We start from the raw sequence: 15,522 nt of genomic DNA, 5'->3' as shown, positions 1-15,522 counted from the left end.
CACACATGGATGCACACAGTCATACAGCCACTCACATAATATGTGTTAGAAATAGTATCACTCACTAGTTGCACAGAAACTATACTATGTAAACGTTGTAGTACCTTGGTATATATGTTTAACACTCACACGCACTGGATGATGTCATCAGTGATGTCAATGACCATGTCATCGGTGCTGTAATATGTGGGTTCTTAAGCAGTGCATTGCAGGAGCATAAGTTCTAGTAAGCTCAACTAACTATAACTGCTGAATTTCACTTGTTTTGTAAGAGTGATAAGTGAGCCTTTTTTGCAGTTAATTTTAAATATAAAAATTTGGAACTGCTTTTTTTTTTGCCATGATCCAGTGGGAAATGTACTTGTATTTTGGACGCTCTGGAGGTCCCTCTTGGTCCCCTCCACATGGGCTAGGGGCCAAGGTAATCCCTACCCTGCCCTGCCCCATTAAGTTTTTTTTACTTCAGGACAGGGGTTACAGCCCTAAGTTCTGAATTGGCTGCCAACAACATTTTTCTCATGTTGCTGGGAGCCAATCGGAGCACTCGCTCTGACGGGAGCATGTCTCCTGTGGGAGCAAAGTGGCCCAAACAAAAAAAGCTCCCAGCACCAATCAGAATGTTCTATTTTTTTAATTGGGTTCCAGGAACTCTTGCATGAGTCCCTATAATCCAACCCTCCAGATATCCAAATATTTTTAAACCTTAATTTCTCATACCCCCTTGAACGGATTCACAACAAATCACAAAAAAACAACACAATCTGGAAACCAATATCTAGCTTCCTGCCAAGTTTGGTGATATTCCGTTGACCAGTTTTTGCGGTAACGCTTCCTAAAAAGCCTAGGGAAAATACATTTTGTACTTTGAGGCCCCCCTTTTTTCTCAGAATCTTCCATGACGGATAACCCTGAATCTTTCCAAGCACAAACTAGGCAAAAAAAGAGCACTTTTTTGGATGTTTTGAGGCGATTTCTTCAAATGGTGTATAAATGATTATAATGAAATAAATCATTTGGTGATACTTCTACGAAGATGGAGCTTCTTTTACTGAGAGCGAGCTGACTCTTTGGATTGTGGATATATATTATATATATATTTATAATATATATATATATATATGTATATATATATATATATATAAAATCAAGGAGGGGGCAATATCATTTAAACTGCCATTGATGATGATGCAGAAATGATGATTGCCCTGAACTATGCACCTGAAAACAAAGTGCCAATCAAAATTATACCCTGAATAATAATGCAATATCTTTCCTTCATCATATTCATAATTAATTGACATCACAGGACCATTTGGTATTCTAGATACCCCATCACTCTTCAAATGGCATTTTTTTCCTCTAAGTGCGTGTACATGAAGTAAAAGAACAATATGTCATTGTATATTATGTTCTGAAAAGATTATTAATGAAGTGAATCGGTACCTGTGATTTTGTACACATTAGTGAAGTGATAGCCTGAAAAGCAATGATAACTTGTCACCAAGCACCCTGGAGAGTGGATGTATAATTCAAGGTTCAAATATTAGCCGCAAGGAATTAAAACAAAAATGGTGCCACAGTCCGGTTTGCACGCTAAGTACTTACCCTTTAAAAGTTACTTTTATCAGTAACAATCCTCCGTCATCATGCAGAGCCAACATGACGCTAAAATAATGAAACACTCATTCACCTTGAATCCAATAGGCTACAGAACAATTTTTCTGAAACAATTTGCACCCATGAAAAAGTACCTCTTTCCACGGAATTCATGGCATAAGTTTGTTCGCACATAAAACTCGCTTGATATTCTTCAGGTTTCATAATTTTGGGAAAGATGTTATTCTGCACATGAAAAGCTAAATGCTTAGGGACTAATTCCTAACTGACCGGCTTTCACACTGGACATCTATTATAGTTCTCGTTCTATTGTCAACTTCACACACACTCGGGAATAGTTATTTTGAACATAACTGCAAAGCCAAAAGGTACACGTGAAAACACGTTATTCACCATCACTTATCATTTCTATACTGTCATCTAATTTTACTGTGCTAGAGTAATTTGTGCCAACTCCTAATTATAGTTGTTATGACTTGGCATTTCTGAAAAAATAAGGCTGTAGAATTGGAACACACTGCAGTTCTCAAAGCATGCAAGAGAGTCATCAAGGGACCACAGTAAATCACTTTCACATTTCATCACAGATAAAATAAATTAGATTTACCCTCTGTGTCAGTCATTTCTGGAGACACTTGAGGAGGAACGGCTGTTAATGTTGGTGGTGTGGTGTCCAGAATTGTAGTGCTCTCTGCCCATGCTTCAGACAGTGGTACTGCAGATGATTCTATCTCAAGGTTAGCCTCTTCAGGGCCATCAGGATGCTGTGTCAGTTCAATTTCTGGAATGCTAGTGCTAATAACAATGTCCGGCACTGAGGTTTCCCCTGAAACATCCAGGATAGTGAAGTCGGAACTTCCAGAAACATCTCCACTCACTGCTGTGCTTGCTTCAGTTGCCCCGGATGGTTCCCCACTGACAAAAGGAATGCCTGATGACTCCCCACTAATTGCAGCCACACCAGAAATGTCTCCACTGATTTCTCCAGACGCAGAAAGTCCAGCACTTGTTTCAAAAATGTAAGGGAATGTTAATCCGCCCATCTCCTGTGACACTGTGGGCGTTGTTACTATCTCAGTTAACTCTGATGAAATTAATGTAACTTCTAAAATACCAGATGTGTCTCCACTGAGACCAGAGTTGCCAGAGAGTTCTCCGCTGACGTCAACACGCCCAGAAGGTTCTTCACTTATCTCAGCAATGCCAGAGGATAGTCCACTGGTTTCTATTTTTCCTGATGATTCACCACTAATTTCTGAAACACCAGAAATGTCACCAGAACTTTCGCCTGAAAACAATCCACTCAGTTCTATAACTCCAGATGGTCCTTCTCCTGCTTCTTGTGCAACAGGTGATTGTGTCTGCATTTCCACCAATGTGGAATCTATAATTGAGACAGTCGGAAAACCAGATGCCAGCCCACTGCCATCATATGCCCCAGATGGTAATCCACTTAAGTATTCAATTCCAGATGATTCCCCACTAAACTGACCGTCTCCACTGGTAATCCCACTGGCTCCTATGTGCCCACTAGTGAATCCAGATATTTCGTCAAATCCAGAAATAAAACCACTAATATCGGTAAGACCAGAATATTGTCCACTGTCACCGGAGATGTCTCCATCTCCGGAAATGATACCACTAAATTCCACAGACCCTTTCCCTTCCTCCTCTCTAATGGTAGGTGGTGTCAGTTCTACCAAACCACCATCAATAAAAGTAATGCCAGAAGCTTCACCACTTTCATAATGGATACCAGAAATCATTCCACTTACATCTGCATCCCCACTGAAAAGTTCTCCACTTATATCCATGATGCCAGATTGTTCTCCACTAATGTCCATTATACCTGATAGTTCCCCACTACTATCAATCATCCCAGAAAGATCACCACTAACATCAATCATTCCTGACAGGTCTCCACTGATGTCACTTACTCCAGATGCTTCTCCACTAACGTCTTGGATGCCAGATGGTTCCCCACTGATATCAAATGGTGCAGATGAATCACCACTGCTACTTATCCCAGATTGATCACCACTGATTTCGAACTGCCCAGAAACGTCACCACTGGTTTCAATTATTCCAGATTGTTCTCCACTGATATCAAATCCTGAGGGTAACCCACTGATGCCCAAGTCACCAGATGGTAATCCTGAGACAGCCCCAGCACCACTGACCTCAGTTACGCCTTGGCCTTCTGATTCTGTTCCAGGACCTTGTGTTACGCCTTCTACCCAAGGAGTGTCTATATGGATAATAGTTGGAAAACCTGAGGGGAGTCCACTAAGATCATCAATGCCAGATGGGAGTCCACTTACTAACTCGACACCAGATAGCTCTCCACTAATTTCTGATATTCCAGAAGGCATTCCACTGACTTCTGGGGTACCACTGCTTTCTAAGTCCACTGAAGGTAGACCACTGAGGTCAGTAATCCCTGATGTGTCTCCAGATATAATTTCCTCTCCAGAGGGCAGCCCACTTATTTCAGGAATGCCAGACGAAATCCCACTAATGTCTATTTCTCCAGATTGCAGTCCACTTTCCACTTGCTCTCCAGAGGGTAGGCCACTGACATCAATGTCACCAGAAGGTAGGCCACTAACCTCAACCTCTCCAGAAGGTAAGCCACTGACTTCTGGTTCTCCAGATGGTAGGCCACTGACTTCATCTCCGGAGATTCCAGATGGCATTCCACTTTGGCCACCCCCTGATGGTTCACCACTAATTTCTGCTCCAGAGATATCTCCACTGATGATAGGTTCCCCACTTGGAAGTCCTGATGCCTCTCCAGAAGGTTCTCCACTGACTGATGTTTCTCCAGATGGTTCCCCTGAAGATACCCCGCTGGTCGACACAGATGACTCACCGCTGACAAGTTCAGGTATGGTGACAGGAGGAGCAGCCGAAGGAGTTGCTATAAATAAATGAAAGATTCACACATTACACAGGAGTGTATATCTATACCAAAGGTATTTAAAGTTATTCACTAACATACAGTTATACATTACATATTGGTTGCCTGAAAAACTACATAATAGTGGTTACTGAACTTCAAGGTTATGTCTTATGTCATCACGTTGTCCGAATGAGAGTTAATGGGGCTTCTTTAAAACATATATTTTGCATTTGAAGTGGTGCCCTTTAAACAAACTGTTTAGCATCAGAACATGGCACATAATGACCGAAGTGAGGGTGCATGTGACACTTACTGATGAGTCATTTATAAAGTAAAGTCCACATTTGTAAAGCGCACAATCACCCGTAAGGGTCTCTAGGCGCTGGGGGCCGTCGGGAAGATTAAGCGAGCTATTGCCCAGAGTCACATGGTGCTGGGCTAACCTGCCGCCGGAGCCGGGGATCGAACCGTGGTCCCCAGATTCCAGCGTCAGTCGCCCTGGCCGCGGCGCCACACCTAGTGTTTGGTGTTTAAAACCAGAATGAAACAAATATGTTTTACCCCCTGTACGTCATCTTGTGGAGGTGAAGACCAACAAAAATACTGACAAAGAAGGTAGAGTGACCAGACATCCCAGATTTGCCCAGACAGTCCCAGTTTCTGAAGGACTCTCCCGGAGTCCTGACACTTTCTTCAATAAGAAGCGTCCAGAGGCCTATTAATGCCCAGGGGACCACTACCTCCTTGGGGCTCATTCATTTTGAAAAAGGGAGGCCTCTCAGGAAACCCTGGGGACCATCACCTCCCTGGGGCCACATTACAAAAACAAATTGGGGGGCCTCTTGAACCTCCCGTGCCCCATGGCTCAACATCTCCCGGGGGCTAATGCATGGTATGGGGGCATCTTGGACCCCCCGTCCCTATGGACAACCACCTCCCCATGACCACAATACATTTGTAGTGGGGGGCCTCAGGGACCCTCACAAGCCCCGGGACCACAACCTCCCAAGGACCAAGTTCTTTTTTTTTAAATGGGAGAAGGGCCACACGACCCCCCTCCCGGGCCTTTCTTGGCCCCAGTGACTTCCACCTCTCCAGGGTAGGCCCTACAAGAATAAAGGAGGGAGCAGTGAGGCACTCCTCCTGGAGCCATAGATGGCCCTGGGAACCACCATGCCACAGGGCCATCACCTGCTGTGTCTCAGGATGCCCACATCTGGAACATAGATGTTTGCTGTGGCTTGGTGCAAGCATTACCTCTCCTCCCAAGCCACAGCAAACACTCCGCTTCGAACAAGTGAGAGCATTAAAAATGCTCTTGCTTGCTGGAAGTGGTGCAGAATTGCTTTTACACACAAGGAGCTGCCTCGTAGGTTAGAATATATGTTTAACACCCATAAACTTCTAAAAACACTTACACTCATTTGAGATGTCGTCAGTGATGTCATCAGTGATGTAACTGACCATGTCATGAGTGATGTAATATGCGTAGGTCTTAAGAAGTGGATTGCAGGGGCATAAGTTATACTTTGCTCAGGTAACTATAACTGCTGATTTTCTATGGTTTTGTACGAGTCTGAATCTGAGCCTAACTATAACCTTTGTTTGTTCAGTGAATTTCTAAGGTTATTTAAATTCTATTTCTTTACTATAACGTCCCTGTAACCTTTGTTTTTTAAGTGAATATAGGTATATGTAAATCTATATATATTTCTATATATATCTATATATATATATAATAATTCATATATATCTATATCTATATAAATCTACATATATCTAACAATACATCTATATCTATATATATCTATAGATATATATCTATATAGATATATACATATCTATATAAATAAATATATATTTACATATAGATCTATATATCTATCTATACAGATCTATATATATTTATCTAATAATACATCTATATCTATATATCTATATTTATCTATCTATCTATATATATATCTAACAATACATCTATATATATATATATATATATATAAAACTATATATATACATATATATATATATATATATATATATATATATATATATATATATATATACAACGTCCCTGTAACCTTTGTTTTTTTAAGTGAATATAGATATATAGATATATGTAGATCTATATATATCTATATATATATATATATACATAGATCTATATCTATACAAAATACATCTATATCTATATCTATATATATCTATCTATATATATATAAATATATTAAACAGGAGGATACTGGGAAGGAAGTTGTTAAGGGGCAAGGTGCTGAAGAAGGCACGATTGCCGAAATGCATTCGCCATTCCAGGACCTCTGAAATAAACGGCTGTTTGTTCTATGTTCCCCGCGTGGCCTCTCATCTTTTCATTGGGAAAGGATTGTCTGTCATATTTACTGCGCAGCCAGACGCGCAGAAGAGTTGGCCCTGCAGCAACGAGTGACTCTGGGTGATAACTGGCAACCGCGCTGCTTGCAGCTTTCAAGAAAATCGAGGGCTCGATAAAACCCAGTAGTCCACCAGGAATCTCAGCGTGGAGGAAGCAGGCTGAGGTACTTTATCTCTACGGGGCAAACAGTCTCACATTTGACTGCCCCAGCTTCTAACCTAACCTGGGAGGAGAGGCGCTGCAATCAAGCGGGGACACAGGGCATGCACCGCGATGTTCAATCGTCCTTCAACCACCCCACCTACCTGATTGGGCACAACACAACATTGATCTCTACTCCTCCACACCGGCCACCCGACATTGCCAGAACTGTTGCATGTTGGGATTTGGAGTCCGCCATATTCAAAACGGACTGTGATAGGCTGTGCAGACTGCACGGGGGAGGGAACACAGTGCCTTCGAACTTTAAACAGGAGGATACTGGGAAGGAAGTTGTTAAGGGGCAAGGCGCTGAAGAAGGCACGATTGCCGAAATGCATTCGCCATTCCAGGACCTCTGAAATAAACGGCTGTTTGTTCTATGTTCCCCGCGTGGCCTCTCATCTTTTCATCGGGAAAGGATTGTCTGTCATATAAATATATATATCTATCTATATATATATATATATATATATATATATATATATATATATATATGGAACTCCGCACTGGGCGACATAGCCCCCGTGGACAAACATACCTGAATGCGATGGTGGTGCAGTCTTGGGGGACACAAGGAGATCTTGTTTGTGGCAGGCAGTGCGGGACACGAGGAGAGAGCTGCCAAACAGTCCTGCTATTCCCGCAGAAACGTGGGGATCCTGGCAATCTGCTGCATGCTGGGATCAGTAGTTCGTCATTACATCAGAGGACCCAAGCAGGTGATACGGATCACAGTTTGGGGGAGGAGCTAACCACAGTATATACCTGAACTGGGTGGGGCAGAACTGGTGAGCAGCGCATTATTCTCCTGTGAAACACGCTGGGCGCTGAAGAGGCCACAAGGCTGAAATGCATACGCCCATCCGCGCTATTGTGCTTTCCTGCAATAAAGATTCACGGCTGTGTTCCCCCTAAGTGGCCCCAGACTTTCTTTTGTTGGGAAGTGTTCTTGGTCATATTTCGTACTACGAGCCAGAGTAGTGCTACTGGGACCCCTGCACACAAGTTGGCTCGATCTACTCTGGCGACGCTGTGCTCTGGCACAACTTTCTTTGAATCCGTGTTAACGGAAGGATCGAGCACACCACTGCAGACGGGAGGAAAGGAAGCGGTGATGGAGTCATGGAACTCCGCACTGGGCGACATAGCCCCCGTGGACAAACATACCTGAATGCGATGGTGGTGCAGTCTTGGGGGACACAAGGAGATCTTGTTTGTGGCAGGCAGTGTGGGACACGAGGAGAGAGCTGCCAAACAGTCCTGCTATTCCCGCCGAAACGTGGGGATCCTGGCAATCTGCTGCATGCTGGGATCAGTAGTTCGTCATTACATCAGAGGACCCAAGCAGGTGATACGGATCACAGTTTGGGGGAGGAGCTAACCACAGTATATACCTGAACTGGGTGGGGCAGAACTGGTGAGCGGCGCATTATTCTCCTGTGAAACACGCTTGGCGCTGAAGAGGCCACAAGGCTGAAATGCATACGCCCATCCGCGCTATTGTGCTTTCCTGCAATAAAGATTCACGGCTGTGTTCCCCCTAAGTGGCCCCAGACTTTCTTTTGTTGGGAAGTGTTCTTGGTCATATTTCGCACTACGAGCCAGAGTAGTGCTACTGGGACCCCTGCACACAAGTTGGCTCGATCTACTCTGGCGACGCTGTGCTCTGGCACAACTTTCTTTGAATCCGTGTTAACGGAAGGATCGAGCACACCACTGCAGACGGGAGGAAAGGAAGCGGTGATGGAGTCATGGAACTCCGCACTGGGCGACATAGCCCCCGTGGACAAACATACCTGAATGCAATGGTGGTGCAGTCTTGGGGGACACAAGGAGATCTTGTTTGTGGCAGGCAGTGCGGGACACGAGGAGAGAGCTGCCAAACAGTCCTGCTATTCCCGCAGAAACGTGGGGATCCTGGCAATCTGCTGCATGCTGGGATCAGTAGTTCGTCATTACATCAGAGGACCCAAGCAGGTGATACGGATCACAGTTTGGGGGAGGAGCTAACCACAGTATATACCTGAACTGGGTGGGGCAGAACTGGTGAGCGGCGCATTATTCTCCTGTGAAACACGCTGGGCGCTGAAGAGGCCACAAGGCTGAAATGCATACGCCCATCCGCGCTATTGTGCTTTCCTGCAATAAAGATTCACGGCTGTGTTCCCCCTAAGTGGCCCCAGACTTTCTTTTGTTGGGAAGTGTTCTTGGTCATATTTTGCACTACGAGCCAGAGTAGTGCTACTGGGACCCCTGCACACAAGTTGGCTCGATCTACTCTGGCGACGCTGTGCTCTGGCACAACTTTCTTTGAATCCGTGTTAACGGAAGGATCGAGCACACCACTGCAGACGGGAGGAAAGGAAGCGGTGATGGAGTCATGGAACTCCGCACTGGGCGACATAGCCCCCGTGGACAAACATACCTGAATGCGATGGTGGTGCAGTCTTGGGTGACACAAGGAGATCTTGTTTGTGGCAGGCAGTGCGGGACACGAGGAGAGAGCTGCCAAACAGTCCTGCTATTTCCGCAGAAACGTGGGGATCCTGGCAATCTGCTGCATGCTGGGATCAGTAGTTCGTCATTACATCAGAGGACCCAAGCAGGTGATACGAATCACAGTTTGGGGGAGGAGCTAACCACAGTATATACCTGAACTGGGTGGGGCAGAACTGGTGAGCGGCGCATTATTCTCCTGTGAAACACGCTGGGCGCTGAAGAGGCCACAAGGCTGAAATGCATACGCCCATCCGCGCTATTGTGCTTTCCTGCAATAAAGATTCACGGCTGTGTTCCCCCTAAGTGGCCCCAGACTTTCTTTTGTTGGGAAGTGTTCTTGGTCATATTTTGCACTACGAGCCAGAGTAGTGCTACTGGGACCCCTGCACACAAGTTGCCTCGATCTACTCTGGCGACGCTGTGCTCTGGCACAACTTTCTTTGAATCCGTGTTAACGGAAGGATCGAGCACACCACTGCAGACGGGAGGAAAGGAAGCGGTGATGGAGTCATGGAACTCCGCACTGGGCGACATAGCCCCCGTGGACAAACATACCTGAATGCGATGGTGGTGCAGTCTTGGGGGACACAAGGAGATCTTGTTTGTGGCAGGCAGTGCGGGACACGAGGAGAGAGCTGCCAAACAGTCCTGCTATTCCCGCAGAAACGTGGGGATCCTGGTAATCTGCTGCATGCTGGGATCAGTAGTTCGTCATTACATCAGAGGACCCAAGCAGGTGATACGGATCACAGTTTGGGGGAGGAGCTAACCACAGTATATACCTGAACTGGGTGGGGCAGAACTGGTGAGCGGCGCATTATTCTCCTGTGAAACACGCTGGGCGCTGAAGAGGCCACAAGGCTGAAATGCATACGCCCATCCGCGCTATTGTGCTTTCCTGCAATAAAGATTCACGGCTGTGTTCCCCCTAAGTGGCCCCAGACTTTCTTTTGTTGGGAAGTGTTCTTGGTCATATTTCGCACTACGAGCCAGAGTAGTGCTACTGGGACCCCTGCACACAAGTTGGCTCGATCTACTCTGGCGACGCTGTGCTCTGGCACAACTTTCTTTGAATCCGTGTTAACGGAAGAATCGAGCACACCACTGCAGACGGGAGGAAAGGAAGCGGTGATGGAGTCATGGAACTCCGCACTGGGCGACATAGCCCCCGTGGACAAACATACCTGAATGCGATGGTGGTGCAGTCTTGGGGGAAACAAGGAGATCTTGTTTGTGGCAGGCAGTGCGGGACACGAGGAGAGAGCTGCCAAACAGTCCTGCTATTCCCGCAGAAACGTGGGGATCCTGGCAATCTGCTGCATGCTGGGATCAGTAGTTCGTCATTACATCAGAGGACCCAAGCAGGTGATACGGATCACAGTTTGGGGGAGGAGCTAACCACAGTATATACCTGAACTGGGTGGGGCAGAACTGGTGAGCGGCGCATTATTCTCCTGTGAAACACGCTTGGCGCTGAAGAGGCCACAAGGCTGAAATGCATACGCCCATCCGCGCTATTGTGCTTTCCTGCAATAAAGATTCACGGCTGTGTTCCCCCTAAGTGGCCCCAGACTTTCTTTTGTTGGGAAGTGTTCTTGGTCATATTTCGCACTACGAGCCAGAGTAGTGCTACTGGGACCCCTGCACACAAGTTGGCTCGATCTACTCTGACGACGCTGTGCTCTGGCACAACTTTCTTTGAATCCGTGTTAACGGAAGAATCGAGCACACCACTGCAGACGGGAGGAAAGGAAGCGGTGATGGAGTCATGGAACTCCGCACTGGGCGACATAGCCCCCGTGGACAAACATACCTGAATGCGATGGTGGTGCAGTCTTGGGGGACACAAGGAGATCTTGTTTGTGGCAGGCAGTGCGGGACACGAGGAGAGAGCTGCCAAACAGTCCTGCTATTCCCGCAGAAACGTGGGGATCCTGGTAATCTGCTGCATGCTGGGATCAGTAGTTCGTCATTACATCAGAGGACCCAAGCAGGTGATACGGATCACAGTTTGGGGGAGGAGCTAACCACAGTATATACCTGAACTGGGTGGGGCAGAACTGGTGAGCGGCGCATTATTCTCCTGTGAAACACGCTGGGCGCTGAAGAGGCCACAAGGCTGAAATGCATACGCCCATCCGCGCTATTGTGCTTTCCTGCAATAAAGATTCACGGCTGTGTTCCCCCTAAGTGGCCCCAGACTTTCTTTTGTTGGGAAGTGTTCTTGGTCATATTTCGCACTACGAGCCAGAGTAGTGCTACTGGGACCCCTGCACACAAGTTGGCTCGATCTACTCTGGCGACGCTGTGCTCTGGCACAACTTTCTTTGAATCCGTGTTAACGGAAGAATCGAGCACACCACTGCAGACGGGAGGAAAGGAAGCGGTGATGGAGTCATGGAACTCCGCACTGGGCGACATAGCCCCGTGGACAAACATACCTGAATGCGATGGTGGTGCAGTCTTGGGGGAAACAAGGAGATCTTGTTTGTGGCAGGCAGTGCGGGACACGAGGAGAGAGCTGCCAAACAGTCCTGCTATTCCCGCAAAAACGTGGGGATCCTGGCAATCTGCTGCATGCTGGGATCAGTAGTTCGTCATTACATCAGAGGACCCAAGCAGGTGATACGGATCACAGTTTGGGGGAGGAGCTAACCACAGTATATACCTGAACTGGGTGGGGCAGAACTGGTGAGCGGCGCATTATTCTCCTGTGAAACACGCTTGGCGCTGAAGAGGCCACAAGGCTGAAATGCATACGCCCATCCGCGCTATTGTGCTTTCCTGCAATAAAGATTCACGGCTGTGTTCCCCCTAAGTGGCCCCAGACTTTCTTTTGTTGGGAAGTGTTCTTGGTCATATTTCGCACTACGAGCCAGAGTAGTGCTACTGGGACCCCTGCACACAAGTTGGCTCGATCTACTCTGACGACGCTGTGCTCTGGCACAACTTTCTTTGAATCCGTGTTAACGGAAGAATCGAGCACACCACTGCAGACGGGAGGAAAGGAAGCGGTGATGGAGTCATGGAACTCCGCACTGGGCGACATAGCCCCCGTGGACAAACATACCTGAATGCGATGGTGGTGCAGTCTTGGGGGAAACAAGGAGATCTTGTTTGTGGCAGGCAGTGCGGGACACGAGGAGAGAGCTGCCAAACAGTCCTGCTATTCCCGCAGAAACGTGGGGATCCTGGCAATCTGCTGCATGCTGGGATCAGTAGTTCGTCATTACATCAGAGGACCCAAGCAGGTGATACGGATCACAGTTTGGGGGAGGAGCTAACCACAGTATATACCTGAACTGGGTGGGGCAGAACTGGTGAGCGGCGCATTATTCTCCTGTGAAACACGCTGGGCGCTGAAGAGGCCACAAGGCTGAAATGCATCCGCCCATCCGCGCTATTGTGCTTTCCTGCAATAAAGATTCATGGCTGTGTTCCCCCTAAGTGGCCCCAGACTTTCTTTTGTTGGGAAGTGTTCTTGGTCATATATATATATACATATATACATATATATATATGCACGCTCCTTTTCACACCAAAAAGAAACGAGTCACTCTTAAAGCGGGTGCTTCGAACCGCGTTGGTGTCCGCGGTTAACACATAACAGCTCCAAAATCCCAAAAGATACCCAGCCGGGTTAATCAGGACAAATAGCACTCACAAGCACGACAGTTGCTTTCAGCAGGGGGTAGATTTATTCAGATAGACGCGTTTCGGGAGAAAACTCCCCTCGTCAGTATTTACATCTGTGAAACTGAATACTATGCCCTTATCTATGTTTGTCATGTACCATGAACATAAACGAGGGACTACGCAAAGCGCCTCATGAGCGCCATCTTTAAATGTACAAATACATTGTTTACCAGACATTGCTTGCAAGTGTGTTACACCATCAATTGCGCCGTGTATCGGCATAACCATCATCTTAATAATTACCCACATCGTTTATAATCAGAAAACCATTAGTATCTGAATTACGTGGCTGGGATGACTCAAAAACAACTTCAACCTGTGTATCAAGTCAGAAATCGGACATAGAAACATCAGGTAAATCTCGCCGTGGATCGGCAATGGCAGCCCCTATGGACTGCCTACTTAAGGTGCAGCAAAATATGCAGCAATGTACTTTACACATGTTAACAAAAAGTTAATAAAGATAGCATCTTTAACCCCAAGCCACAACTTGTTTTAAAACACCAAAATACAAAAATACAATTCATCTCAGAGTCATTATTCCATCAAATTTACAGATTCCATGCACTTTAACCCATCATTGTCAACCCAAATGAGAGGCCAGTTCTTCTCCCATGTTCAATCCCTTAGGTGCTCTGGTCTCTAAGTCTATGATATAACGAGACTCAAGTCTCCTAAGCGTGAGCAACCTATTGCCCCCTCTTGGATTTGCTTCAACTCTGTCCAAACAGAAATATCTCAAAAGGTTCCTGTCACTATTATGTTTGATAGAGAAGTGGCGTGCCACGGGATAAGTGAAATCCTTATTGGCTATAGCCCGCATGTGCTCTAGTATCCTCAGTTTGACAGGATTGATCGTGCTACCCACATATCTCAACAAGCAAGGGCACACAAGACAGTAAACCGCATGATCGAAATGGCAGGACATAAATTTACTGATCTTCTTCCCTCCAATGTGCCCAGGGACCTCATAGCTTAATGTTCTTTTACTCGAAAGGCAGGCCTTACACTTTCCGCAAGGGAAGAAGCCTTTGGCATCCTTTAGTGTACCCTGTCGTTTCTCAGTGGGTCGTAAATAGCTATGGACTACTTGATCACGAAGTGATCTCGCCTTCCTGTATGTAATTAATGGCACGTTGGGTATGTCAGAGCCAATAATCGGGTCTGCTTTCAGAATATGCCAATGTTTTGACAGAACTGATCGCAATTTGTGGGAGTCCACAGAATAGGAAGTGATCATGCGGAATTTACCTTCTGTGGTAGAGGCTGGCTTTTTGACGAAAAGACTAGGGCGAGGAACGCTTCTAACCTTATTTAGAGTCTCTCTTAGAAGATGGGGACTGTACCCTCTTATCATGAACCTCTCCATACATTCCAAGGCTGCTTTTTCAAAACAATCACCCTGGCTGCAGTTGCGCTTGAGCCGCAAAAATTCCCCGTATGAATGTTATTAATTAATTTCCGGGGGTGGCTACTGGACGCGTGTAAAACGCTATTCCCAGCAGTAGGTTTGCGGTACAAATTAGTGCAGATGTGCCCATCCCTGATGCTTACTTCCAGGTCCAAGTAATTAACTTTTTCCCTGTTGATATCCCCAGTGAATCTCAAATGAAATTCATTATCATTGAGAATGTCAATATACTGATTGGCTTCCTCAATCGAACCATTCCATACTAGGAACAGGTCGTCAATGTACCTGCTCCATAGTACCACCTTGGAGTTCCAGGTGGAAAGTCTGGGGGCCCAGGCTACCTGCTCCTCCCACCAGCCCACGAATAAATTCGCGTAGCTGGGGGCGAAGCAGGAGCCCATGGCTGTGCCAGTCAGTTGGCGGTACATGGTGTCCTGAAAGAGAAAAATGTTGTTACGTAAACAGAATGCAATAAATTCTAGTAGCATCCTATTATGTACTGCATATTTAAGCTCTCTCTTGTTGAGGAAGTACTCGATGGCATGGAGGCCCTGGTCATGATCTATGCAAGTATACAAACTCGTTATGTCCAGGGTAATCAGTATGTATGATGGTTGCCAGTTCAAGAGTTCCACCTTCTCTATGAAGTCTGTGGTGTCTCTGATATATGATTTCAAAGACAGCTTAGCACTGAATAGGTGGTGGTCTAAGAATTTGGAGAGGTTCTCCGTCAATCCTCCCATAGAGGAGATTATGGGTCTCCCAGGGGGGTCGTTGATGTCCTTATGGACCTTGGGAAGATGG

The 15,522-nt window shown here is 46.2% G+C and overlaps 1 protein-coding gene across 2 annotated transcripts in view; it reads right to left on the bottom strand.

The window, feature by feature from the left end:
- ACAN (aggrecan) overlaps positions 1-15,522 on the bottom strand; it is a 239,099-nt gene that overhangs the window by 56,963 nt on the left and 166,614 nt on the right. For both annotated transcript variants that reach the window (XM_078683188.1, XM_078683189.1), the window contains exon 12: positions 2,225-4,537. In XM_078683188.1, the coding sequence (XP_078539314.1) occupies positions 2,225-4,537 (2,313 nt within the window). The remainder of the gene's footprint in view (positions 1-2,224; positions 4,538-15,522) is intronic.

This window comes from Lissotriton helveticus, chromosome 3_1 (genome assembly GCF_964261635.1).
Source record: "Lissotriton helveticus chromosome 3_1, aLisHel1.1, whole genome shotgun sequence".
Taxonomy (NCBI): domain Eukaryota; kingdom Metazoa; phylum Chordata; class Amphibia; order Caudata; family Salamandridae; genus Lissotriton; species Lissotriton helveticus.
This window is presented reverse-complemented; position numbering and strand designations above follow the sequence as displayed.